The following is a 25080-nucleotide window of genomic DNA, read 5'->3' on the forward strand; positions in this document are numbered from 1 at the left end:
GGCACTCTGCAGTGAGCTGGGCATTTCTTCATCCTCCCATTTAAAAGCAGAAACAATAAATAAACTCAGGGTTTAATGAGGAGGATGGACGGCGGTGCTAATGGATAATTGTGAGACAGTGACAACACAGTGCCCCCGTTTGGAAGGAAAGTCAACACATTTATCTCAAACCTCAGCGTCTGTTCCTGATTATTCTTCGTTTTTCTCTACATAACAATAAGTCCTGCGCTGCTCGCTGCAGCTGTGTGTTTGTGTGTAGTAAATAAATGTAAACCAGTGCGTTTATCTACTTCTGGAACTAAACCGACGGTGTGTGGTTTTGCTGTGTGTGTGTGTGTGTCTGCGCAGGTGCCTCAGAAGCCTCATTTCTGGAAATCCCCACTCTCACCTGTACCTGTGTGGTGGCCACTCTCTTCTGGCTTCTGCTCACGCTCTTCATACGGAAACTCAAGCAGGTGAGAGGAAACGATAGAAGGCAGATTTTTGGGGGGTATAGTGAAGAAAACGCCACTTATGAGTATTATTTTTCACAAATGCTGCAAAGGTGTGTGCAACGAGTTAATGTGTACAACTTTTCCCTCTCGCAGGGCATCGTTCCACCTTACATACGAGTATGCACGGTCTAAAAACAACTCAAGGGTTGCAGAGATGTTTGTTGATGTTTGTTTGGATGTCAAAGAAACTAGACTAAACCTTGTTATATCGCTCTAAAATGTGCTCCATAAATACTCTGTTTGCATATAAACTGGTGTATTAATAGTAATAGTATAATAAATAGGTGGAACACACCCAATAAACCATTTTCCTCCACATCCTCCGTGTTATTAATAATGGATGCTTATTGTTTATTTTCCCATATATAATTTAAATGAAAACACAATTCTCTCTGGTTGAATAGTCTTCATTTGAGGATGGGGGAATATCCTGTAAGCACAAATAATAGCACGTCAACTATACATTTTCACTAGTGCTGTTTCTGAGCATCACACACAAGTGTAATTTACTGTATTCTGCTCTTAACTGCGTCACTATTCCTTCTCCAAAGCCACACAGCTCGAGCACCAAACCGGAGTACTTATCCATCATACTGGACACAGGAGAGGGGCCAATAGAGGAGCAGTGTGAGAGGCTACAGTACGACCCCAACCAGTGGGAGTTTCCTCGAGAGCGCCTTCAGTTAGGTGTGTTTCTTTGGCCTGCGAATTAAATTACTGTTTCCATCGTGATATTCCTCTGTGAGGAGTATCTCCGGAGTGGAGCGGGAGAGACGGGAGGTATTTAAGATGATTTAGCCGATACGAGGATTTTCTCATAGGTCTTATCAGATTATTGTTGGGCGTGACTCCCGTTCCATTAATCAGACGTCGTGTCTGTGTTGTCTGTGGTGAGCTTATCAACTGCAGTATGGGGCATGCAGAGTGTGTTTACTGGAACTAATCAGCTCTCACTGTCATCATCAGGGTGGGACTCGGTCAGATGGGGTCTGCAGCTTTCTCTTATCGCAATCTTGCATCTGGGATGGAGGGGAATAATAATTAATAGAGTCGTTCAATTAGCCTGAAGAACACACCTCTCATTTCTGCGTCTTTCCCACTGTCACACTGCCTTCCTCTTTCAGGGAAGCCTCTGGGCCGCGGAGCCTTCGGTAAAGTGATGCAGGCGTCTGCGTTTGGCATAGACGCCTCCACCAGCTGCAGGACTGTGGCTGTCAAGATGCTCAAAGGTGCTACATCAGGTTCCTGATATTATTTTGAGAAGTTTAAATTACAGCTCTGCAAACGGGCATTTCTCTGTTGAACCTTTCCAACTTTTGTCCACCAGAGGGAGCTACAGCCAGCGAACACAAGGCCCTGATGACTGAGCTGAAGATCCTCAACCACATTGGAAACCACCTGAATGTTGTCAACCTCCTGGGAGCATGCACCAAATCCGGAGGTGTGTGTGCATCTCATTATAACTGCACTCTTATACACATGTGTGGATGCATCTGGGCTGTCGGTAACCTGTGTGTGTTTGCAGGGCCTCTGATGGTCATTGTCGAATACTGTCGTTTTGGAAACCTCTCTACCTTCCTAAAGAACAAGAGGGAGGTGTTTGTGCACAACCGGGTGAGTTCAGCGGGACCACGGTCTCACGATAGTTTCACACAAAAACAGTCCGTCCACTGTGTGCAAACATACTTCTCGTAAACCCCAGACTTTAGCTGCCTCCTGTGGTTGAGAGAGCAACAGAATCACGCTTTTGGCTGCACGCAGTTACAAAATCATACACCCAAAAATGCACTTCTGCAATTGGTTTGAAATTGGTGTGTTATCTGTTCTCAAGCAGAACATTTACTTCCTTAATTTTTTGCACTTGTTGACTCTGAACTCATTTGCATGGAGCAAAATATGTTTGTTTGTTTTTTGTTTTTTTTAATGTGTCGTTACGAGAGAAATGCTTTTCAAATGTCTAACCCAACCTGTGATTGACACTTCAGTTATCACGCATTGCCATTTATTATTTGACAGCAGCTACTTGATTTCTCCCCCATTCAGTCGGCCGGAGGAAAAGATGGAGGGTCAGATTGTGTCATGTCTGACAGCCAGAGCAGCGTTAGAGCAGATGATGAGGGAGACAAGAAAGGCGGTAGCCTCGGTAAGCCTGGAGCTTTGTGAACACTTTCCTGTGTTTGCACATTATCAAACTACCGTCTTTAAATCCCTACGCCCCCTCCCTTTCTTCCCCTAGATGCCAAATCTGCCTCGAACTCCCCTCTATTCCTGGAGGATCTCATATCGTTCAGCTTTCAGGTGGCACGAGGGATGGAGTTTCTGGCCTCCCGCAAGGTCTGATGCTTTTCTACTCCACCCGTGAGCATGCATGTGCAAGTGTACGTGTTTCCAATGTGTAAATATCTGTGTTGTCCATGCATCAGTGTATTCACAGAGACCTGGCAGCGAGGAACATTCTGCTGTCCGACAATAAAGTGGTGAAGATCTGTGACTTCGGCCTGGCCAGAGACATCTACAAAGACCCCGACTACGTCCGCAAGGGAGACGTGAGTAGCCCTGACCAGTTCTGCGTCCCGAATGGCAATTACTTCCTTCTTTCTTGCTTAATTGTTTCAACAGAAGTAAATAAATGTCAAATAAATGTGGTCGAAACTGAGAAACGAAAGTGGCATCTTTCTTTTAAGTTTCTAATTTTAGTGATTTTCTTAAATTCATTTTATTTCCTCTAAAATCTAAAATGGTTTAAAGATACTTACATGTTTAGGGTCAATAATGGAGGGACTTTTGAAGTCAGTGGGATATATCTTGCATGCATTTGTATTAAAAGTAAAATAAATAAAATAAAAAAAGTAATAATAACGTTTTTATGTTCATTCTGATCATGTTTTTACAAAATCCATAATTATTTATTATGGAAACAATCCCTTATTAATAAAAAATGACTGGATATCAGTAAAATGTCAACCAGATAACCTTCTAATTAGCTAAACAATAATAAAATAAGCTGGTTCAAAATTAGTTTTGATTGTGTTCTTTTTATTAACTTCACGTAATCATGATAACAAATTGTACCTGTGTCTGAGAAATCACTTTCAGCTAAGTTTCCCATTACAAACACATTGCACTTCACCTCTCAGGGAAGTGTGTTGAATACAAGTCACATGACCTGCTCCGACGTCTGTTCTCAATCCTCATCAGTTATTTAATATAAAGCACTATATGAGTCAAGTGTGGAGTTATCACATGTCAACAGTGTTACTACAATATGTTTATGAAAAACTTTCACTTTCAATTTGCTCAGTTGTATATATAGAATATTTACAAGAATCTTCTTGTAAAAATGCCACGTGGTGATTGGCTGTAGGCGGCCATGTTGATTTTGGGCCTGAGAACAGACAAAATTGTGGTCAGCAGTCAACTACGATGAACTCACAAAGTCCCACAATTATATATTGACCCTTTAAATAAAAGACACTTATCATGAACTGGAGCTATAGTATTGCATTGGCCCTTTGCTTCTTGCCGTCCCTTCTCCACTCTCTGTCTAATAAAAGCATAAAAGGCCAAAAAAGCAACTTATTACGCAAGAAAAATCCACAGATAGTAGTTAATGTTCCTGTGCTCTGATTGGCCGACAGGCTCGCCTCCCTCTGAAGTGGATGTCTCCCGAGTCCATCTTTGACAAGGTGTTCACCACCCAGAGTGACGTGTGGTCCTACGGCATACTGCTGTGGGAGATCTTCTCCTTGGGTAAGAGACGCAAAGCTCGCCACGGTGTGAAAAGCTCTGTAACAGACGTGGCCTCTTTTCAAGCCACGTGTTTTTGATGAGTTAATTTGTGCCGACAGGAGCCTCCCCGTACCCCGGCCTTCACATAGACGAGGAGTTCTGCCACAGGCTGAAGGGAGGGACGAGGATGCGGGCGCCAGAGTACAGCACACCTGAGATGTGGGTTCATGTATCTGCGACACACCGCCATGACAATTTTTTACAATTGCGCAAACTACAAGGCAAAAGCCCATGTGTGAATATACACCGATCTAGTATGTTCAGGCCAGACTGGCGCGTACTCTCGTAACCAACCAGCCAAGCCACTGTCGAAACTCATGCTTCATAATACTAAAATAGACAGAAGTCAACCACAACCACAGTTCTGTGAGTTTTGCAGAGGTGTTTGTTTTGCACCTTTAAAATAATCTGTTTATTAGACTAATGTCTCAGGAGAGGCTAGAGTTTATTGAGGCTGAACGCTGGTATATCTGTATTTACTCAACCTATAGCCCATTTTATAAGAAAAGCTTGAATATATTTAACCTGCAGCTTGCAAGAAGTTTAAACCCGTGCGTTTGCAGTTACAGCACGATGCTAGCATGCTGGGAAGCCAGTCCCTCAGATCGACCCACCTTCACAAACTTGGTGGAGACCCTGGGAGACCTGCTACAAGCAAGAGTGCAGCAGGTCAGAGATATTGATGAGCTCTCGCTTAAGTATGTTCCCCCCAAAAAATGTCTCCCAAATATGTGAATTTGCTCTATCTCTTCAGCAGGATGGGAAGGATTATATTCCTCTGGGATCCTTCATGAATGGAGACACTGGTCGGTGTGAGGCCTTCAAAGAAAACCCGCTCGCAGTCACAAACCTGAGGTTAGGAAGGCGAGATGGAACCAAAATATTATGCAATTTGGTACACAATTTAGTACAAATGTTGGGCTTTGAAATGTCACATGGGCGTGCATGAGTAATAGCGTGTCAAAAGTAAAAATACAGAGTGAAAGAAATGGAACTGGAGAACTGTGACCGAAACTGAATTCGGGAAACAGGTTGAGAAAACAGAGAAATTTCCAACTCACGTTTTGAATGTGAACTCAATATGTGCAGTTACATGAGGGGCATGGCCACACTTCAGACGTTTGAGGAAATAACCTGCGAGGACCCAGACGGCCCTGATGTAAGAAAAAAAACCTTCACATCCACTTGCATCCAAACATACAGAAAGTGAAATTAAATGTTTAAAAAAAAGAGAAAGAAATTCAGATAAGATGCACATTTGAATCCCGTCTGTTTTAGGATGAGCAGAGCGACAGCGGCATGGTCCTACCGTCGGAGGAGCTGAAGAACATGACGGGGAACAACAGCAGCACCAAGAACGGCAAACTGAGCAGGTGAAGACGTCTAATCCTGTCCACCTGGTCCAGGCTATAAATAACAACACTGTTGCATGTATGTTTCCTTAAAACTCTCGGCCTGTGGTTTTTTTTTCTTCTTTGTTCAGATTCTCCCCCTTTACTAAGTGTCGAGATACCCAGGTGCCCACCCTGTGCAGTGACATCTCTGGTCTCCATGACGATGAGCCCTCGACCCTGCCCGAGTGGGAGTCAGACGAGGGCGGCTCCCCCCCTCCAGACTACAACTCTGCCTTCCTCTACCCGTCCCTCTAGCATCTGCTCATCTTTTGACAGCTTCACACAGGGTTTATATATTTTTTTTCCGCTTGTCATTCGTAGTCGCTGCTTTGACACTTTGCCTCCTCTACCTCATTATGGAGTCTGCAGGTATTCACCCCCCCTCCCCTCCCCTCCCCTCACCCATCCTTTCTTATAGGGAAGTATAAACCTCCCAGATAACCTTCAGCAGCCAAATGTAGAAACTTACTTACAAAATCCCGTGCTGTTACACAACGAAGCTTCCTCACTATGATCAAGTATTATGTATCTCTGTGCTTTCCTTCACGTGACCCCCTTCCAAGAGCAGCTAACCCATGCTGTAGTGAGGAACGTTTTCGCCTACCTATGACTACTAAAGCTTTATAGTATTGGTACCTCATGCTGGTGGCTGTGCGAAGAGGAGCACCGCTGTAAGAAACATCTGCTCCTCTTGCACGGCTAATATATGCTGGAAAAATCATCCACTGATTGACACTGTTGTTGTTAGACTGAATGTATTTATTCTAATTCTGCAGTCACGCCACGGATGAATTTATCCGTTTTGTGTCTTTCTGTTTTATTCGGCACACGTAGACCTGTAAGAAAAAAATCTAACTTTTATTAGAATAATATTTAAATAGTTTAAATTGTCCCTGTTCAGATTCAGAAAATATTATTTGTCCCACGGGGAGCAATTTAATTAAATCTTCGCAAGTCACAATATTAGACTAGATTTATGTGTATATTCTATATATTGCAAGTTCCCTTTAATCATTTATAAAGAATGCTGAATGTGGAAAGATGAACTTATGGTTTCCCCTGTTTGTTCCCTTTTTCATAAGATTAGTCGGTCGTCAGAGACGTCCACAATGACATGTCAGTGATCATTGACTTCATATACACAGCTTGGTCCATATTTGTCTGGTCACTGTTAGTTTTTGATATTTAAGCAATTTCTCAAAATGTACTGAAGCTGCAATTTAAATAATGAATACGGGATTAAAGTTTTAGATGAACTAGAGATTGTCTCTGCTGCCAACGTACCAAGCGTATATGGACCTAACTGTAGATGTGCATCTGGATAATTTAGTCAGATTTTATATCCAGATGCATATTGACATCAAAACACTTTTTATGAAGTCAGCTAGATTTGCAATGTAACTTTATTATTACAAAAACAGTGTCAACCCCCCCGAGCCCCCGTGTCCTCATGTGGACGGAGTTTATTGTGCTTCATTTAAACCCATTGTCCTCATTTGTGGACGCTTTAGTCTGCCTTCTAGTGGTAGCAAAGGTTAAAACGTATTTATCTAGTGTTTGTAGTTTGATATGACGTGCATATTTAATACATTTTATCAATAGCAATGAGCTGCTAATTAGCAAGTACTCGCTTGAGGACGTCGGGACTTCATTGTTTGCTATTCGGTCTTTGCACAGCCATGTTCAGGTATTAAAATAAACGATTTTTATGTTTTGTCACACGTTGCCGACTTCTTTATCATATGAATAATGTAATAATCCCAGTGTCCACATATGAGGACATAGTTTTTTTTTTTCCAAAAACTTCTTTAGGGCTCACTAGTCCCAAATACTGTGGAGAAATTAAAAATGCATACATTATAAAAGCTGTGTTCTCTTGTATTTTCTAACTAAAGATTGTATTTATCATCCACTAAAATCCAACCTGTTGACTGTAAAACTCAACTAAATGTTCCAAGTTAACGATTAAAAGCCAAGTATCAGTTTTGGTATTCTTTATTAAAATACTGCTGTACACACAAATATTGCAAAAATTTGAGACAAGAACACAAGAGGGGCATAAAACATACTAAGATGGTGATTGTAGGTGTTGATGTGGGGTGGTGGGGTGTAGGTAGAAGAAGATCATCACTAATATTACCTGGAGTGTATGTGTTATGATGTGGAATCCAGTGATATGAGCACTGACATTGTGTAGGCCGAGTCGGAGGACATGTGTTTAAAAGTGTGTGCGAGTGTGTGTGTGTGTGTGTGAGGGTTTTCTAAAGCACCACATTCACCAAATATGTTTTTTTTTTCTTCTTGGTTCAGTTCACTAAAACAGAGGAAGTAGTACATGATCTAATACAGCCAGCTCCCTGCAGGTTTGTTGCCCCCAAGAACAGACCTTTAGTTAAAAGTTGGACAGTTTGCAGCCTGAACGTTTATGCCACATTATAGACCTTGATTTTTATACACTGTGTTTAACTCATTCATGTTTGTGCACAATGTGTACAAGACGAAGGCAGAATAACATTGATCTGGATTCTGGGCTGTTACTTTTACGGGTAAATTATATCTGCATCAAATTCAGTCACTTTGTTTGATTTAAATCAACTGATATTAGATCTGTGCTTCAGGGCAACATGAAATCCCTCGCACCGTCATCTCCAAACTTCCTAAAACCTCCATCTGAAGACCACTCCACTGTAGCTCATCTATCTGACTGGACAGGGGACGGCCAATGACATCCAAACACATTCAATCATTGGGGCCCCTCCAGCTGTTCGTCATCCTGAGAGAAATCCAAGCCATTCGCGTGAGTGCAACAGCCAGCGCTTGGTCTCCAGCACTTTTGTATTTCATGATCTTAAAAAGTCAAATAAAACTAATTGCAATTGGTGCCCTGTTCCTATTCTCCTTTCCCCTCCAAATCCCTTCCCCCTTTACCCAAACCCCTGCTGGAATTGGTCCACAGAATAATAAAGAGCAGAACTGAAAACTAATCGACCTCCCGTCCCCCCCCCAACCCCACCCCCGCCCCCCCACCCATCATGCATTACCTGCACAACAGCTGAGCAAAGAGAAAAAGTAGAGAAAGAAATAAAAATCGCAAAAAAGCATCACTTTTTCTCAAAAGTAGAGGGCGCCAGACCCCCTGAGGGGGTGGGGGGAGTGAAGTTTTGGATAAAAAGGAAGAAAGAGGGGGGAGTATAAGAGAGAAGGAGATAGGGGAACAGGTGGGGGACAAAATAAGGACATTCCACAAAGAGGCAGCTGTGGCTCCACCTCAACAGAAGCCCCACCCACGGGCTACAACCAAGTGCTGGACAGCAGAACCAAAATGACCCATCCTTGAGCAGTTGATGTCACGACAGTGTCCATTAACCAAAGGTTGGTTGCTGCATATGTAACAAACACTTAGTAGACGGCATCAGGAGAAGACACCCCTTCCTCAGTGCCAACAGAAAACCACGTTTCAACCCCCAGATCCTGAATCCAAGTTCATGCAACCAGCACATATGAGCCTGACTTTCCATAATCTCCTGAACAAAAACGTCAGAAATCCATATTTTTCCAGTTATACAAACCCTTCCCACCCACCCGAGTGGTTTGTCCTTTCTTAAAGGGGGAACCAGCAACCAAGGCAAAAGGTGGGTTTGGCCCGTGTCAAATACCGGGTGCCATCCCGCCTCAATGAAAGCCTTGAGTGGTGTGTCCCATCTCCTTGTGCCTCAGAATGAAGGGGTGTGGTCTCCGATCAGTAGAGAGGTTGAGTCAATAGAAAGCTGGGTTTCTTTTTGTCGTCTGTGTTAATTCTGAGTCTGCTCTGGTATTTATGTCCATGTGTGTGACTTTAGCTCTCTGTGCACCCTGTAGGCCAGTCACACGTATTCATAAAAATAACAAAAAATTAACAAAAAAATTAAAATCTTAGTGCATCCTCCTCAGAAAAATAAACCCCAACTGTAGAAATAAACAATAAAAGCAGGAAATTTTTTTTCAAAATCTTGTTTTGTCTCTCGTTTTGTTCCCCAAAAATCTAAAAAAATGTCACCATACTCGTTCGTCACAGCTTCCACATTTGTCCTTTTTTTTGTTTGTTTTTTTTCCTTTTGTTTTTTTGATTTTCAGCTGCGGGGTTTAGGAAAACTAAAAAAAATACACTTTAGAAAAGCCTTCCTGGTGGACAGGGTCAGTGTATGTGACTGAGGTTCACGAAGCCCTGCCCCGCTGCCTTCGCCATGCTGATGTCGTCTGTACGAGCCTGGTCCTCCGCTGTAGTGCAATAGTGTGCTCCAGGTAAGGGCGGGCCCCTCCCCGGACCCCAAGAGGGCGCTACAGAGAGCCGGAAGCAGCGGCTTGCAGCTCCTGGAAGGTACTGTCGAAGCAGCGCTTCAGGTCCGAGTAGGTCACAACCAGGACACTTTTTTCATCCCGAGACACCAGGCTGATCTTCTCAGGAACGCCCGCGTCCAGCTGCGTGAAAAAAAAAGCGCATGCAGTAAAAATTATTTTCAAGGAAATATGATTTGTTATATAGCGGCTTGAGTCCTCATACGAAACTGAATACAAATCTCACCCCAGATGAACAAAATACCTATTTAAAACAAACTGTTCGTCAAGTAGTAAAGTTCACAGCTACAATAAGGCTCAGACCTAAGATTAAGAGAAACAGGAACAACAGCAGAGGTGAGAAAAGTAAGAACAGCAGCAACTTGTGATAAGGCTCTAAGGAAGTTTAACTGGCGGCTAATATGTTCTGCTGGTACATGAGGCGCGCTGTGAGTTTTCTGTTGGTGCTGACGCCTGAAAAACTGCTACTGCTGTTACACAGTCAGATGTAAACTACGATATATATTTTTGTTAACCCAGGAACACCAAGTAGAAAATAAAGTCAATAGTGCAGAGAGATTTTATCATTTCCGTCCAGCTGCTAACCAAATAAACTCCAATGGAGGCAAAAATCAGACCCACTTTAAAGACTCTTCTGCAATCGACTGGAAAATGAACGGGTGTTTTTACCACGGTGCATTAAGCAGTGGCAGAAAATAGACACTTTGCATGTCTGACTAACATACATTCAATAGTTCAATCGAATGGAAAAGCGCACTGACTTTGTTGAGGCAGGAGACAATGTGGCTGAGGTCAATCCAGGGCGTCCCCGCTTCCGTCACCTGGTGAAACAGGTGATCCCGGAAAAGCTTCAACAAGTAGCGGTCGCCCGTCTCCGACCACGTCGGGTCCTTCTGAAACCTGATTGATACAGCACAGGATCACAGTGTCAGTAAGAGAAACACAAATCACATGGAGTGACGCAGCTATATGCTAATGCTACTTACTCTGGTCTCTCGTTTATGGTGCCCAGTTTGGCCAAGAGACGGAAGAGACGACCGTTTTGGACTTCCTGCAAAGAAGCAAACAGCAGCTTTATCCATCATTCGTTTAAAAGAAACTCTGAAACCAGCACCAGGCAAGGAAATTATTCTGCTGCTGAATGATGTAGGAGAAAGTGAAGTACAACTTTACCTTTACCTTCAAGAAAGAAAAACCAGAAAAGCAAAAATTTACCGAAAATGAATTGTGGTTTAAAGGAATAATTAACAAAATAAATAAACCAATGAAACTGGCCTGGACAAAAATGATGGTGGCCTTAATTTAATATTTTATTGTGCAACCTTTTGAGGCAACAGCTGCAATCAGAGAGAGAGACTTCTGGACCTGTTGACAGGTATTTTGTCCAGTTCCTTGGAGCTGGTTTGAAGGATGCCTGCTCCAGACTGCATGTTTCAATAGGCCACTTCAGAATAGTTAGACGTTTTTTTCTCAGCTACTCTTGACTGCTTGGCTGTCAGCTGTTTATTTTGGAATAGGATGAGGTCCAATAGGATAATGACCCAACTGAGACCAAACTTTCTTGTGGGAAGCAGATTCCTCTCCAGAATGTCTCTGCCACTGTCGCCTGCACAGATTCAAAAACCCCTGTGATAGATGCAGCAAAGCAACCCCAGAATATAACCGAGCCTCCTCCATGTTTCACAGTTTAATGCTGAATGTTTGCACCTGTGAACACAGAGCAGATGTGACCTGCCATAAAGCGTCAGTTTTGTCTCCTCGATCATCTTCCATTAAGTCCACTTTGGCTCAAACAGCAAAGCATGGTGCGATTTAACCGTGGAGTTCACCTCTAATCTCTTTAGAAGTTATTCTAGTTATTCTATTCATCAGTTTTGCAGCCACATCTAGGGAGGTTGGCTACAGTCCTGTGGACCTTAAACTTCTCAATAATGTCTGTAACTGTAGTCACAGGAACATCTAGCTGCTGGTGGATGGTCTTAAAGACTTCATCTTTAACATGCGTGTCCATAATTTTGTAATCGCAATCCGCTGAGACGACTCTCTCCTCATCTTTCTGCGGTCCATGTCCGGTCTGCTACACTGTGTCTACTTTTCACCCTTTTAAATAGGCACAATGAGTCATAACATGTTTGAAGACGTGTGATGCTATTATTACCATTTCTTTTGTCTAGGCCTATCATTAGTTTATTTTTATTAACATTCTGTTGAACCATAATTTAAAAGCAATGTGTGACTGACCGCTGTGAGTTTATCTGTCTTTCTTTCTTCCTTTAACGTAAAGTTTTGTCCACGCCTGCACTAATAATATCAAGTCGGTTTTAAGTTGTTCTAATCGTCACTTTCCACTTGTGCTGTGAGATGTATCGAAAGTGCTTGCTTAAACATACAGTGAATATGCACAGGTTCAAAGGAAGTAACTCATTGATGGCCACACTTCCAACACTTAGGCCACATGTGACAATTTGTCCTTGAAAACTGACTCAAAATGCTAAGACCAGTCATCACTGCGGGGAAACTGAAACCTCTGTCCATACATGTGGGAGGACATCATTTTCTCGCAGGTTCCAGAAGACACTTCCTCCTTTCTGAAAGTCAAGCAAAAAGCAGCTTCTTTTTTTAAACACCCATAGCATGTCTGAATTCAAAGAAATACCAGACCTCGGTCATCAAACCACAATATTGAGCTCGGACAGCTCCTCAGATTCAACACCAGCAGTAAACTAGACGAGCTATTCAAACCGACCGCAAGGGCAAACTGCTGCATCTTTCAATGTCCACCTACTAAAAGTCAAATATATGTCGTCTCTGGCTCCACGTCAGATTATTGCTCACCTTCATCTCTGCAGACATAATTTACTCCTGCCTCTCCTTTCTCCTCCTCCTGTCTGACTGTCTCACCCTGTTTTTCTGCACTTGTCTGTAGGACAAAGTGAAAAATATTTTCACTTTTTTTTTTAACATATATTTAGAAATAATTGTTTACTTTGCTGCTGCAGTTGTTAGGCACTTGCTAACATAATGTGTATCAAAAAAAAAGAAGAAAAAAAGTGTCACATATTGAGACATATCACATGTCAAAGTGAGCACCGCACCGAACACGTTGCTTCCAGTGTGTGAACATATGTGTGTATGGGTAGAATTATCAAATGACTGTAAAGTGTTTTAAGCACTAACAGGCCTGTGAGATAATTCACTACAGGGATATTCAGTGAGCAGAGAACTGGTTTGGTCTCCATTTGCAAACTTCTTTGGTTCAAAGTCTCAAAGGTACCAGATGCCGGATGGGATCTTAGTCACGAGTATTAAACCGGTGAAACGAACCAAAACAGATGCATGGTGCTTGATTATGCAAAGAAACTGGAAACCAATGTGGAGATTAGATGAATTTCAGCATAAACTCAAAGGCTCTAAAAATCAAAGCGACTTTCTGAAGAGTCAGTAAATGCCAGGTTCATCCAGCTACTACTGAAAAGTGACTCTCTGCTAGGACACACGGGCCATCTCGTAACGAAATTAAAAGTTGTGTCTGCAAGAAGAACAGACTGGAAAACCTATAGATCGCTGCTTGTGATCAATGCTTGCACTCCACCTCTTTTTACCTGTTTTTTTTTTATATGCATAAGAGCATTAAATATTCTTTGAGTTCAATAAATGTTTATGTTTTTGGTTAAATTGAGATTTGGAACATGTGTCATCATTGCATCATTTCTATGCAAATAAGGGGAGAAAAGGCAGTAGAGGATCATAAAAATCTGTAGCACGTATCGGCCAAGGCTGACATGAAAAAAAAAATCCATATCGATCGATATCTGGATAAAACTGATGAGATGAAACCCTGGAGGCAGAATGAATAATGTTCCTCTACCTGATGAGTAGTCAAAGGCAGCTTCCTGCAGGTAACGAGGTGTAGCCAAAGGATGAATTAGTTACAGCCTCTCCTGCTCTACGGGCCTGTTCTGACCTTGAATTGAGATCCAATCCGGGGAATCTGACCAGCTTTAGGTACACGTGTTCAGACCTGGCATTAACATGCGTCTCCAGAATCGATCACAGTTTCACACTCTGTTTGCAGATACACCCCAATATCATCTGGGGGCACAGTACAATATTATAACAGCTACCGTCTCTAATGGATCTCTGTCGTGTGAATAGGCCTTACTGTAAAAGGAAAATTAGCAGGTTGAAGCAGAAGCGGCGTTCTAATGACGCAGCCACTGTGGCAGATTAACTTTAACTTAAATTTAAATCCCAATGTGTGAACGCAAACTTACTGAGAAGAATTTATTTGACGTCAGGTATAACAATGACGTGATTCGGCTATTTTTAATCGGTTGAAGCGTCCATCCGCTAAACCGATAACAGATAACAGCACAACTACTATTCTGTGTGTGCACGCTGTGAGACCAGTTGGGCATCTATTATAAGAAAAAAACAGAAACCATAAATTGCAGTTGGAGGTAAAACAACAACAGACTACTTGGTTTCGTATATTAGCTCAGAGCTGAGGACAGAAAGGGAAGTTGGGGCTTGAATGAGAAGAAATGAGATGACAAATGAGGCTGGGCGTTTCACACATCGAAACGCCAAAGTGGAGAAACTAATTCGAAGGCATAGCTACACACCCTTCAACATACCAAACAACATCCTGTGCACGGGCAATCTTCCACTAAGCTAGCCGAGCAAGATTTCTGCACACCACCCTACAGATGCTGCATTTTGACACATGTTGTTTGTTGATTCCTAGTGAGTTGTGAACTGCTACCTCATCTGTTTCTTCATGTACTGGCAGACATTTGCATCCTTCTAATTACCTTGGCCAGGTCCTCCTCAATGACGTCATTCCTCATCTGCGACGCATCCAGCTGTGTGTAGAATCGTGCTCCGATCATCGGCATGATGTCGTTGACGCTGCGCAGGCGGGACTGTTCGGTCAGCAGATATCTACAAGTGGACACAAGCGCGCGCACACACACACACACACACACACACACACACAAAAAAAGCCCTTAACCCTCAGGTGTGTTACATACTGTTTGTTCCAGGCAAACATCAAATTAGATAAATTAAAGCGTCTCACTATGAAAAAAACACCATGTTTTTCGCAAATTACTAATTGTAAAAGCATCAGTTTCGCTCAAAAGCAAAGGCCAAGGGGAAGTACTCCAATTACGGAACTGGGCTTCACACTTTTACATCAAGTTTGCAATAACCTAATTGCCTAAAGGTCATCAGATGTACCAGGTAAGTTGCTTACTCACATTTGTGTCACACACATCATTACATCAAGTGTGGATCAAAGATGCAGTTTAACTGATGTGGGCACCAAAATCTTTTGGAAGGGCAGCAAATTATGCAACAAATATTGCAACAAATATCTTCACAGACCCCATACTGGGTCTGAGAAGGATGAGATAAAGTGTGTGAAAACTACAGCTGTGGGGCACCATCTGGACGAGGGACTATGTCTGAAAGTGAAGGTGCTTGTTGATGTGGAGGAGACAAGCTGATACACTTGAGTAAAACGACATGGAGTCCTAAAGTTGACATAAGACATGATGTGATTTAATTCAAGCGTATGCAACGTTTTGACCGGTATGACAGGTCTCCATCTTTACAGAACCCATGACGCCCTTACAGAATGAGGTTCTTGAGGTCTGAAGAGTAGTTGATGGACACCAGCTCCATGGCCTTCTGCAGGTTTTCCCTTTGAATTCCAGCCAGGGAGTTACACGCCAACGCCAGCACCACCTTGCCCAACGACACTAAATCTGCTTGCTACAAAATAAAAACACCACAGACATAAACATATTTCAAACAAACAAACAAACAAAAAAACACTCCTGTCTGTCTCAACTTCAACCACATTCTCAGGTGGTGAGGTAAATGAGATATTATTAGCATAAGCTGCAAAAAAATAGTTTGTGACAAAAGATGCATCATAGGAAGTACCTGGTACTGTGGCATCAGGGCAAGATGATTGGTCTGACTGTTGTCAAATGTTAAGACATCAAACACCCCAACGCAGTTCACCCGTAACCTATGAGACGAAAGACGTCATTAGTTTGTCCACACATCTTCATTGCACAGTGCACAATAATGTAGCTTGATTAAAAAAAAAAAGGAAGTCTTGAAAATACCCTTCTGCTTTTAATGCAGTGTTACAGTTGGTCATACTTTACACCGACTAATTTTAAAAATTCACACTGCTCTGCACGCAGCCATTTATGGTTATGCGTGACATGCTCTGATATTCATCTAATGTCTGCCCATATGTCTGCGTAAAAAAAACACTCGTGCTCTGTACCTGGTCTTGCCAGTAATGAGAATCTTGCTGGGGTCCATGACACGACAGGCCAGCCCCGCGGTGTGGATGGTGCGCAGGGCCGAGCTGAGCTGGACGATGTAGGCCCAGATCAGAGACTCGGGGAGCAGACCTGCATGCTGCCGTGGTGGGGGAGGTTCATGTTGCCCTGCAAGGAAACATGCTTTATCACCCGCAAGCAGCCTCAAGATGACTTAACTGATGAACAAAAACCTCAAACTGTCATTTCTATTCAGTATAATCTTATCTTGCAGACAAGCTCCCTCTGCCATGCGTAGCACAGACGTCAGTCAATCTAACTTAATAAGAACAGCTTTTATGTGGAAAATCATGGTTTTCATGTTTTACTGTGTAATCTTCTGTAACTCATACCACCAGCCTGCAAGGTGCAATGTGAACCAACAAGGGTGACAGGCTGCGTACTGCACAATAACCACAATGAATACACACACTCAACAAGTCAGAGCAGGTCAAAATGTGTCTCCCCCTAAAGGAGTATTTTGAGCCGGTCCCTCGCGCTTGCCCTCATACAGTTTATACACCATCAGTGTTTTCTACAGACTAGACAAAGATCATGACTAAATGGTTTTGCTTCCCCTGTCTGTCATTCCTGTAGGTATGCACCTGCCTTAGGATCAGTTTCAGCCACAATTTCCTCCAAGTCCGCACGTCTCTTTCACAAAAAACACAAGTATGCCAACTGTCAAAGTAGGCCACAAAACTAACTCTAAATACCCGAGTCCAAAAAGCTTGACTTTAGATCGTTACCAATCTTGCACATGTTTTCACTTCCATTAAATGCACAATCTACGCTACTAACTGTCTAACCCGATCACGACCACATGATTGTCAACTGCAAACAAACATCTAAACAGACCCTAAAGGCAATGACCTCATTATCAAACAAGTCAACAAAGGCAGAATGTGTGAAGTGGAAGGGTGCAGAGATGCGTCTGAGGTGATGCTGGGTCTATTTCTGTGTGAAGGAGGAAGGGAGGGAAGACCAACTCACCCCACTTCCTCTTGGTGAAGTACGAGTCTGCTGCTGGGTCATTGAAATGTCTGCTAAACATGGTTTCTGCACCGGCGTGGAAGTCATAAGAGAACACCAACGCTGGGGGAAAAAAGAGAGCACAAAGGACGAGTTAGTTTGCAGAAAACCAACCAAGCAGCTTGCTTTTATTTAACTGTCATAAGATCATCAAATAGGAAAATCAACCACAAAATTCTAGCAGCTCTGTCAACTTTGGTGGCAAATATTCACCCATAAAGCATCAATTTAAAGGGAAATTAATTGTACCAATAGTTTGCAAATATGTCTAGACAAACAGCATCATGAAAGTGACAATATGAAGAAGATGCAGAAGATTTAAACGGTGGTAAACACTCACAGTGGTCTCCAAAGGCCTTTGTGGTGAAGACCTCCCTCAGGGTTACAGAGTTTGAGTGCTGGATCTTCTTCCACATGTCCACCAGCATCATGCACTTGGTGTTGACAAGGCGAAAACCTGGTGACATTGATAATACAAGACATTAACATCGGCAATTTGAAAAAAAACGAACCCCCCCCCCCCCACACACACACACACACACCACATGCTAACTACGTATGATCAAACGATGTAACAAAACGGTTGAGTACTACATTGCTATGACGTGGTTGCATGTGGTCGCATTCCTGGAAAAAATGCAAAAGTGTTAAAAGAAATGTATTTTTCACACTGCGACGTGGTTATTTTTTTTTTTTTCCAGTAAGCGGTTTTGTTAATGAAAAACCATCTACGAAACAACAAAACTGAGATTTCTGGCTTTGACAGACCCATGAGTTGGAAATATACACACCAACTACTTTTCCAGGTTTGCAACTCCTTCCACTGCGCTTTGCTATTTGTAGATTCATATAGGTTCAGTACAAAAGTAAGTTCAGACATCGTTAGTGACAATGACAATTATTATTTTTTTTGTGCTACCTCCAAATTTTGTCACTTTAAACACAGTGCCACAAAAAAAAAAAAAAAAAAAAACATTTTGTCTGCAGTTTGCACAACATCGCGTGGACAAGCCAGAAGCCTATGACGACAATGTTTCGTGTACAAATGAAACCAAAATAAAATTGCAGACATAGGGGTGGTAATGTTTTTGCTGCATCTGGGTCATTGACGGACCAATGAATCTAGAATTATACCATGAACTCTAAAAGGGAGAGTCAGGACATCCGTCTTTGAGCTGAATCTTACGAGAAACTGGGTCACGTAACAATGAGTCCAAGCACACAAGTCACTCAACTAAAGAACGATTAAAGAAGAACAAAAAGATCGTTTTGGAATGGCCAAGTCAAAGTGCTGACCTAAAAACAAGAGAAATGCACATTTCTCAGATTAAAACAAGGGGCCATATGCTTTTTGCAACTCACAGATATGTAATACTGGTTAATTTTCCTGAATAAACAAATCTGCAAGTAGAATATTTTTGTTTCATTTGTTCTTATTGGATTGTCTTTTATGCAGAAGTGTAGAAAAGTTCAAAGGGCACATAAACTTTTAAGCAACACTGTATATGGGCAGGGAAGTGAGGACACGTACAGTACTGTGCAAAAGTTGTAGGCAGGTGTGAAAAAGTGCTCTAAGAACGCTTTCAAAAATCAAAGTGTTAATAGTTTACTTTCATCTATTAACAAAATGCAGTGAATGAACAGAAGAGAAATCTAAATCAAATCAATATGGGCTGTGACCACCCTTTGCCTAACCACAGATATTCTGTGCAAATGCAGCAACAAACTAGTGAGGAGCCTCCACCATGCTTCACTGTTGTCTGCAGACACTCATTATTGTAACACTTTCCAGCACTTTGACTCATCAGTCCAGATCACCTGCCGCCATTTCTCTGCACCTCAGTCCCTACGTTTTTGTGCATAGTTGAGTCTCTTGGCCTTGTTTCAGTGTCGGACCGATGGATTTTTTGGCTGCAGCTCTTCCATGAAGTTCACTTCTGCTCAGACTTCTCCAGACAGTGGATGGCTGAACCTGAGTCTCACCGGTTTCTGCCAGTTCTGAGCTGATGGCTCTGCTGGACATCTCCCGATTTCAAAGGGAAATAAGCCTGATGCGTTTTTCCACTGCGTCTACGATCCTACAAAGCCTCTGACTTTGTGCAAGTGTATGTGCAAGGATTGATGCTGGTTTGAAGGCAAAGGGTAGTAACACCAGATATTGAATTTTTCTTTGGTTCACATCATTATTTATTATTGAATCTGTCTTAGTTTCTTTAGTTTACTTTTCAATAACTTTTGCACAGTACTGTACAATACAAACTGACAATCATCGTAGTTCTTGGAAGTGAGTTCTCAGAACTACGAGATTAGCTCCTTCTTCAGAATAGGTACTTTTCCAGTGCAAGAGTGATGCAAGTGTGCGGTGATTAGCCATATTTGTAAATGCAGCACTGGCAACTAGCACTTTAAAATAAAACGGCTAACACACTGACTGTGTAAACAACCGCCACTAACATCCGCTTAAAACCTAAACCAAGAAGGGAGATACATTGTAACAGTGAAGTCCAGGTTTTATCAAGCGCATATGTGATGTTGCTGTTGTATATCAGGACTATGTTAAGTCTCAGCCAACTAAAACAAGTCCAGTTGTCTTGGTTTCAGGTGACTTATTTCCATTGTTTCTCTTTAAATAAGTTTGCCTCAAGGGTTGTGGTAAACATTTACATTACATGTGGCATCTGCGTCGTGCTTCTTTGAGAGACTTATATCATCAGTGCATTTCTTACCATGTATCCTCCTCAGGCAGTAAGGCAGGTCGTCCTTGCTGTTGACTGCCTTGTAGCAGGATGTGATATAGCTGAAGTTGCTGGTCTTCTGCATGCGATTTGGTGGTGGAAGGGGCTCGAGGGGGAACAAGCTGTGGTAGCTGTCCACATCAGATGGTACATCTGACAAAGACAGCAGCAGTTTCAGAAGGGAAAACAGCAACACCATAAACACATGACTTGAAAAGGCATTGCTGTAAACAGCCCTGTTTAAACTTGACCAAGAAATAGATTTCATGTTTCATATAGGATTTGTTTTTGCACTTGTGTTATAAAGTAACTTGAGCTTTCACACCTTTATCTCATTATTTCTGATTTTAGCAACTGATAGAAGAAGAAAAAAATCGGTGGGTAACTGAAAGCGAGACCCACAGGACCCACAACGATGTCACATGACTGTTTCTACAAGTTTGCTTACTTAAGAACACGAACAACAGAGCAGTGAAAGGGTCTTTTGTTTGGAACCTAATTTTCCAAATAACAGAAATGTATTCACATGAGACTGTGCTGCATGCACAGGTAATACTGAGCAGATGATATACCTGGGTTCTCTGAGTGGTCAATTTGGGCCATGGTTATCAGATGTCTGTTTATCAGCTCCTGACAGAAAAACAAGAGCACATGACATCAGACATTACCTCCAGAGATGAGAAGAAGTGGGGGGGGGGGGGGTAAACTAAGCGATACCTGTCGGAGCTCATCAGCCATGAAGAAGGACGGGGCATTGGCTTTTGGCTGCATGTAAGCCACATGAGGCGCGGAGGGGGGGTAGATATGATAGGTAGGAAACACCTGCAATGAAACCAGAAAAAGACAACTTCCTATTTGTTCGGAAATAGAAACCAGCGTTATCCACCGTGTTTAGTTTTTTAAACTAGAAACAAAGTTGCGTAAATAAATGATGGAACGAAACTCACGCCAGGATTTTAATGACGTTAACAATAAAATTAGGAACCAAATCACAAGCGGTAGTAGGCAACCATGGCTGTCTGGAAGTTTGCAGCTGTCTGCACAACATCTGGCTTGGAAGTAAATGTGCAATGCTGCATCTTTGCGTGTTTTGCGAGAGCAGTAAAAGTGTTGCAGTTTGATCCCAACTCTTACACGTACCATCCCAGCCATCGGCGCAGGGGTGTTGTCCGTGTAAAAGTAGGTGGTCCCTCCTACAGTCTCTTTCTGGATAATGTGTGTGCCCGGGTCGGATGCAGTGGTGGGAACCATGTAGTTGGCAGGGTTTGGGGTGTGACTGCGCCGTCGAGGAGCAGGTGAGGTGTGAGGTGTTATTTTTGGGGAGTGGAGAGGAGAAGATCCTGCTGACAATGACATGCCTAAAATTGAAGATAAAAAGAAAAACACTGCTATATACCTTCAAGGCATATAATTACAGCATACAGCACAAAGGATGTCACTGTGCAAAATTTTTAAAAGGAACGGGGGGAATCCCCACACTTGATAAACTATACAATTTCAGAGATACAAAAAAAATGGAGAAGAAAACTCATGTAGGAAGTCGATAGTAGCGCTTCACAAACCCTCACCTGGAGCCAGAGCAGCAGCTGTGGAGCTGCTGAGACCAGGATGTGCAAAGATAGGCGAGGGGAAAGCCTGGACAGTGGATTGAGCCATGGTGGCCATACGTGGAGCTCCCTTAGGGATGAACTCGCTTGCTGCCGGGTTTGGAGCCTGGAGACAGATGTAAAAGCATGCGAGAATGACATGAAATGTACCATTCCTGTAAGAGACAATAAAACGTTAAATGGGCATTAAATCCACCGTTCTCTGCTTTCAAGTACCTGCTCACAGAAAAGTACAGAATGCAGAACTTTGAAGGCACTTTAAAACGATTTATCGAGCACTATGCTCACCTTCCTCCTTTGGGAAATGCTAAGAGCACCAAAATCACTGAACAGTGAGGATGTCGGTGAGTTCACTGGATCTGCAAAAGGATCAAGCGTAAGGAGTTGAAAAGTGTGATTTCTGTGGACAGGAGGTGAGTGTGAACTAGTGCACAGAGCTCCGAGGGCTTCTCACCGTGTGCGTTGTGGCTGAAGTTCTTGGCACCGTCGTTTAGGAGACTGGGAGAGCTGCTGCTGGTCGTCATTCGCTGGAGATGAGCGTCAAGAACAGATGCATTACAAACGACATTCTGCATTCCTCCAAATTTATTACGAATATTACGCTATCCAAAAATACACCAGTTCAAAAACATATTTTTGGACAACAACATAACAGCATGCAAGATATTTAAGCAACTATTTTAAGCATTTTGTTCCATCTACCCTCACTTGCCTGCACATTAGGCATGTTAGTGAAAACAAATGCGTTCCAACACAGTAATCCTGCACTAAATCTTCATGAAGTTTGCATGTGTTTAAAATAACAGAGAGCCATTGACTCATCTGTTTTTCAGTCTGTTGTAAAATTGATTTTATAGTGTTGTCCTGACACATATTATTCATCTGTTTAACTCAATACATCATTACCAGCTTTCCCATGCCATTTCAAAGGTTTTTCCTTTAGTGGTAGATTGTTTAACTAATGCGCATTCATTTTCACTAGTGCACCTAATGTTTTGGCTAGTGAGTGTATTTCTACAGTTTCCATCGTGTACCTGCATCATTGAGTATTTCGACTCTGCTGGGCTTCCAAACCCATTGACCCCAATAAAGCTGCTGCTGAAGTAAGAGTTGGTGAGATTGGCATCGCTCAGGGTTGCGCCCTCAATCCCCGGGACTGTGGATGACAAAAAGATAATAGTACAAGAATTAAAAAAATGATGTCTGAGAAGCATATGATGATATTTTTGCAGAAGATAAAATGCATAAAAATACATGATAATCACAGCAATAGGAGTGAGCACACAGGACGATGACAGAGTTAATTATAAAGCATGGAGGAGTCAACACCTGTAGAGAGATCCACTTCTACAGTCCACCACAGGGAGATATGACCTGAACCAACAAACTCTTAAGTGACAGTTTCTTGGTTTCCGGATTTGAAATGGACATGGGTATCTTTCACACTTATGTTGCAAGTGAATGTAACTTAATGTAACATAGCAACATAAAGCAAAAACAATGTACACAGACATGCTAATTTTAGCAAACACTAAACTTAACTGGTGACCACACGTTCCGATCACTGGGGACAGTCTCCGTTTTGGATGACTTGTCCCCAGGCTAAAGCTCCCCCCGAAAATGTCCCCAATTTTAGAGTTTTATGAATGAGAGAGAAAAAAAAAATGATGCGCGCAAACTACAACTATTACGGTAGCCGGTCGCGCCGCTATTGACATTAGAGACATAGGAGTTTAAAGATGTTAAAGTATGAATAAATAAAAGAAACCGTGATTGTCCCGGTTCTTCAGTTCATCTTGATAACATTTAGTTATTTCTTTTTTTTATTTCCGAGCTGTAAATGTCCCCGGATTTCATTTCTTAAATCTGGTCAACTTAACATTAACAGTGATATTATACTTCACAAAACAACTTTTAACTGGAGAAAAACTATCGCAACGAGTTACAGACCCGATAACGCCTTCCTGAATTTAAAGCTAAACGCTGTAAAGTTAGTTAAAGCAGTTAGTGAGGCTGGTTTAGCTCATGCTAGGAGACTAGTAGCTGCACCAGCTAATGTTGGCGAATAGTGGATTTCTGCACACTACTCACACAGCTGTCACACAACAACAGGCCTCCTCCTACTAATGATGGTGGTAAGCGAGTGTGTGCAACAAAAACTGGAGAGAAAAGTACCCACGAGACAGCTAAATAAATGCATTTGGCTCATACCACGTTGTTTGGGGGTAAACAGGCCTCAGTGGATCCTCGGACTAAATTTTGACAGAGCTGCACAAGGCCCTAAAGTTAAGTCCCCCCCCCCCGTGTGAGGCCTTGCTGTAATTGTTACTCACTGGCTAACAGCTGTCCCTCCAGAGACGTGCTCGCAGGCCCCAAGGTTTCGTTCTTCTTGGACACACCGGTCCCTCCACTACCCGGACAGGCCGCGGAGGAACCGCCGATTGAATACCCCGCCGGAGTCCCTCCACCTCCAGCCATGGATAAGGGGACGGGGCTACCTCCTCCACCACCTCCTCCTCCTCCACCGCCACCACCACCGCCGTGCAGCGGCAGGCTCGCAATGGACGGATCCTCGTGCAGGAATTGACACTCGTCTCCATAGAAGCAGGTTTTGTCTTTCGCGTAATATCGGCAAAACTTCACCTTGACATTGGGTATCCCGGCACCCCCGAGCGGAGCAGCTGAAGGTGGAAGTCCACTGTTCATGGCACCGCTGCTGCAGCCACTGCTGCCGGAAGACACTCAAACATAGAGAGACGCAGACAGATAGCTAGCTAGCCAGCTAGCACGCAAACAGCTTCCCCTTAACGGAGCAGATAAATATCACTTCAGCTGGTGAAGTCCACAGTACTCACATTATAAGGCTAAGTTGCATTTGGTTTGCAGGAATGTGATTGCATGCGGGGAGTCCTGGTGGTGGTCGTTGTTGTTGTCGCTATCCATGCAGCTGCCTTTCTTTGCAAAGTAGCCTGTTGTTGTTTTTGCTCGCAGTCAGGCTGCTCTGCTATGGCTAGAGAGCTAGCGTAGGGCATTGTGGGTACTGGCTGAGAGTTTACCTGCTGCAGATTCAACTTGCAGCGCTGTGGCACGATTCGGTGCGTAAGAAAGGAGGAGAGGGATACGTTTAAATGTGTAAAAAAAGTTGTATATATTGTATTTTTTTTAGTTTGTTTTTCTCAGTTATGTTTGCCTTGTGTGCTGTGTGGAATTATCACATTACTTTTACTACTGGCTACAGGTGCAAAAATACATTTCACTGTGCACTGAGCAGTTCACAATAAATAAAACTTTACATCAAATATATGTACTCATTGTTCAACTCTGTTGTGTGTGTGTATATATATATATAT

At 42.7% G+C, this 25080-nt stretch overlaps 2 protein-coding genes across 7 annotated transcripts in view; one reads left to right on the plus strand and one right to left on the minus strand.

Annotated features, from left to right (window-relative positions):
• flt1 (fms related receptor tyrosine kinase 1) overlaps window positions 1-7659 on the plus strand; it is a 32265-nt gene extending 24606 nt beyond the window's left edge. For 2 of the 5 annotated variants that reach the window (XM_047568769.1, XM_047568768.1), the window contains exons 16-30: window positions 349-455; window positions 1046-1181; window positions 1619-1723; window positions 1822-1935; window positions 2020-2108; window positions 2511-2637; window positions 2731-2828; window positions 2918-3040; window positions 4133-4244; window positions 4343-4442; window positions 4847-4952; window positions 5041-5138; window positions 5373-5442; window positions 5562-5656; window positions 5767-7659. In XM_047568769.1, the coding sequence (XP_047424725.1) occupies window positions 349-455; window positions 1046-1181; window positions 1619-1723; window positions 1822-1935; window positions 2020-2108; window positions 2511-2637; window positions 2731-2828; window positions 2918-3040; window positions 4133-4244; window positions 4343-4442; window positions 4847-4952; window positions 5041-5138; window positions 5373-5442; window positions 5562-5656; window positions 5767-5932 (1646 nt within the window). In that variant the 3' untranslated portion in view covers window positions 5933-7659. The remainder of the gene's footprint in view (window positions 1-348; window positions 456-1045; window positions 1182-1618; window positions 1724-1821; window positions 1936-2019; window positions 2109-2510; window positions 2638-2730; window positions 2829-2917; window positions 3041-4132; window positions 4245-4342; window positions 4443-4846; window positions 4953-5040; window positions 5139-5372; window positions 5443-5561; window positions 5657-5766) is intronic. The other 3 variants (XM_047568773.1, XM_047568772.1, XM_047568771.1) reach the window with 2 other exon arrangements.
• Window positions 7660-8129: 470 nt separating this feature from the next.
• pan3 (poly(A) specific ribonuclease subunit PAN3) lies at window positions 8130-24922 on the minus strand. Of its 2 annotated transcripts, none has more exons than XM_047568776.1 (19): window positions 24586-24922; window positions 24064-24458; window positions 22765-22886; window positions 22185-22257; window positions 22019-22089; window positions 21692-21836; window positions 21264-21463; window positions 20841-20945; window positions 20696-20753; window positions 20115-20276; window positions 17729-17845; window positions 17350-17451; window positions 16320-16485; window positions 15965-16052; window positions 15651-15790; window positions 14827-14956; window positions 10999-11063; window positions 10774-10912; window positions 8130-10135 (listed from the first exon to the last, which is right to left on the minus strand). In XM_047568776.1, exons 1-19 carry the CDS (start codon window positions 24603-24605, stop codon window positions 9995-9997), a joined length of 2439 nt encoding a protein of 812 aa, XP_047424732.1. In that variant the 5' UTR covers window positions 24606-24922; the 3' UTR covers window positions 8130-9994. The 2 variants fall into 2 exon arrangements, with proteins under 2 accessions (XP_047424732.1, XP_047424730.1); XM_047568774.1 differs by having other exon boundaries at window positions 21264-21481; window positions 24586-24916.
• Window positions 24923-25080: the final 158 nt, after the last annotated feature.

The sequence above is a fragment of the Mugil cephalus genome, chromosome 18 (genome assembly GCF_022458985.1).
Source record: "Mugil cephalus isolate CIBA_MC_2020 chromosome 18, CIBA_Mcephalus_1.1, whole genome shotgun sequence".
In the NCBI taxonomy this organism is placed as follows: domain Eukaryota; kingdom Metazoa; phylum Chordata; class Actinopteri; order Mugiliformes; family Mugilidae; genus Mugil; species Mugil cephalus.

What these genes read in the sequence shown, in the direction of transcription:
- pan3 (XM_047568774.1), bottom strand. Translation starts at nt 24,605, where the DNA reads ATGCAACTTAGCCTTATAAT. An exon ending in CTGCCTGAGGAGGATACATG is followed by an intron (nt 17,846 to 20,114) that starts GTAAGAAATGCA and finishes CAATGTCACCAG; the next exon opens with GTTTTCGCCTTGTCAACACC. An exon ending in CTTCACCAAGAGGAAGTGGG is followed by an intron (nt 16,486 to 17,349) that starts GTGAGTTGGTCT and finishes GTTTCCTTGCAG; the next exon opens with GGCAACATGAACCTCCCCCA.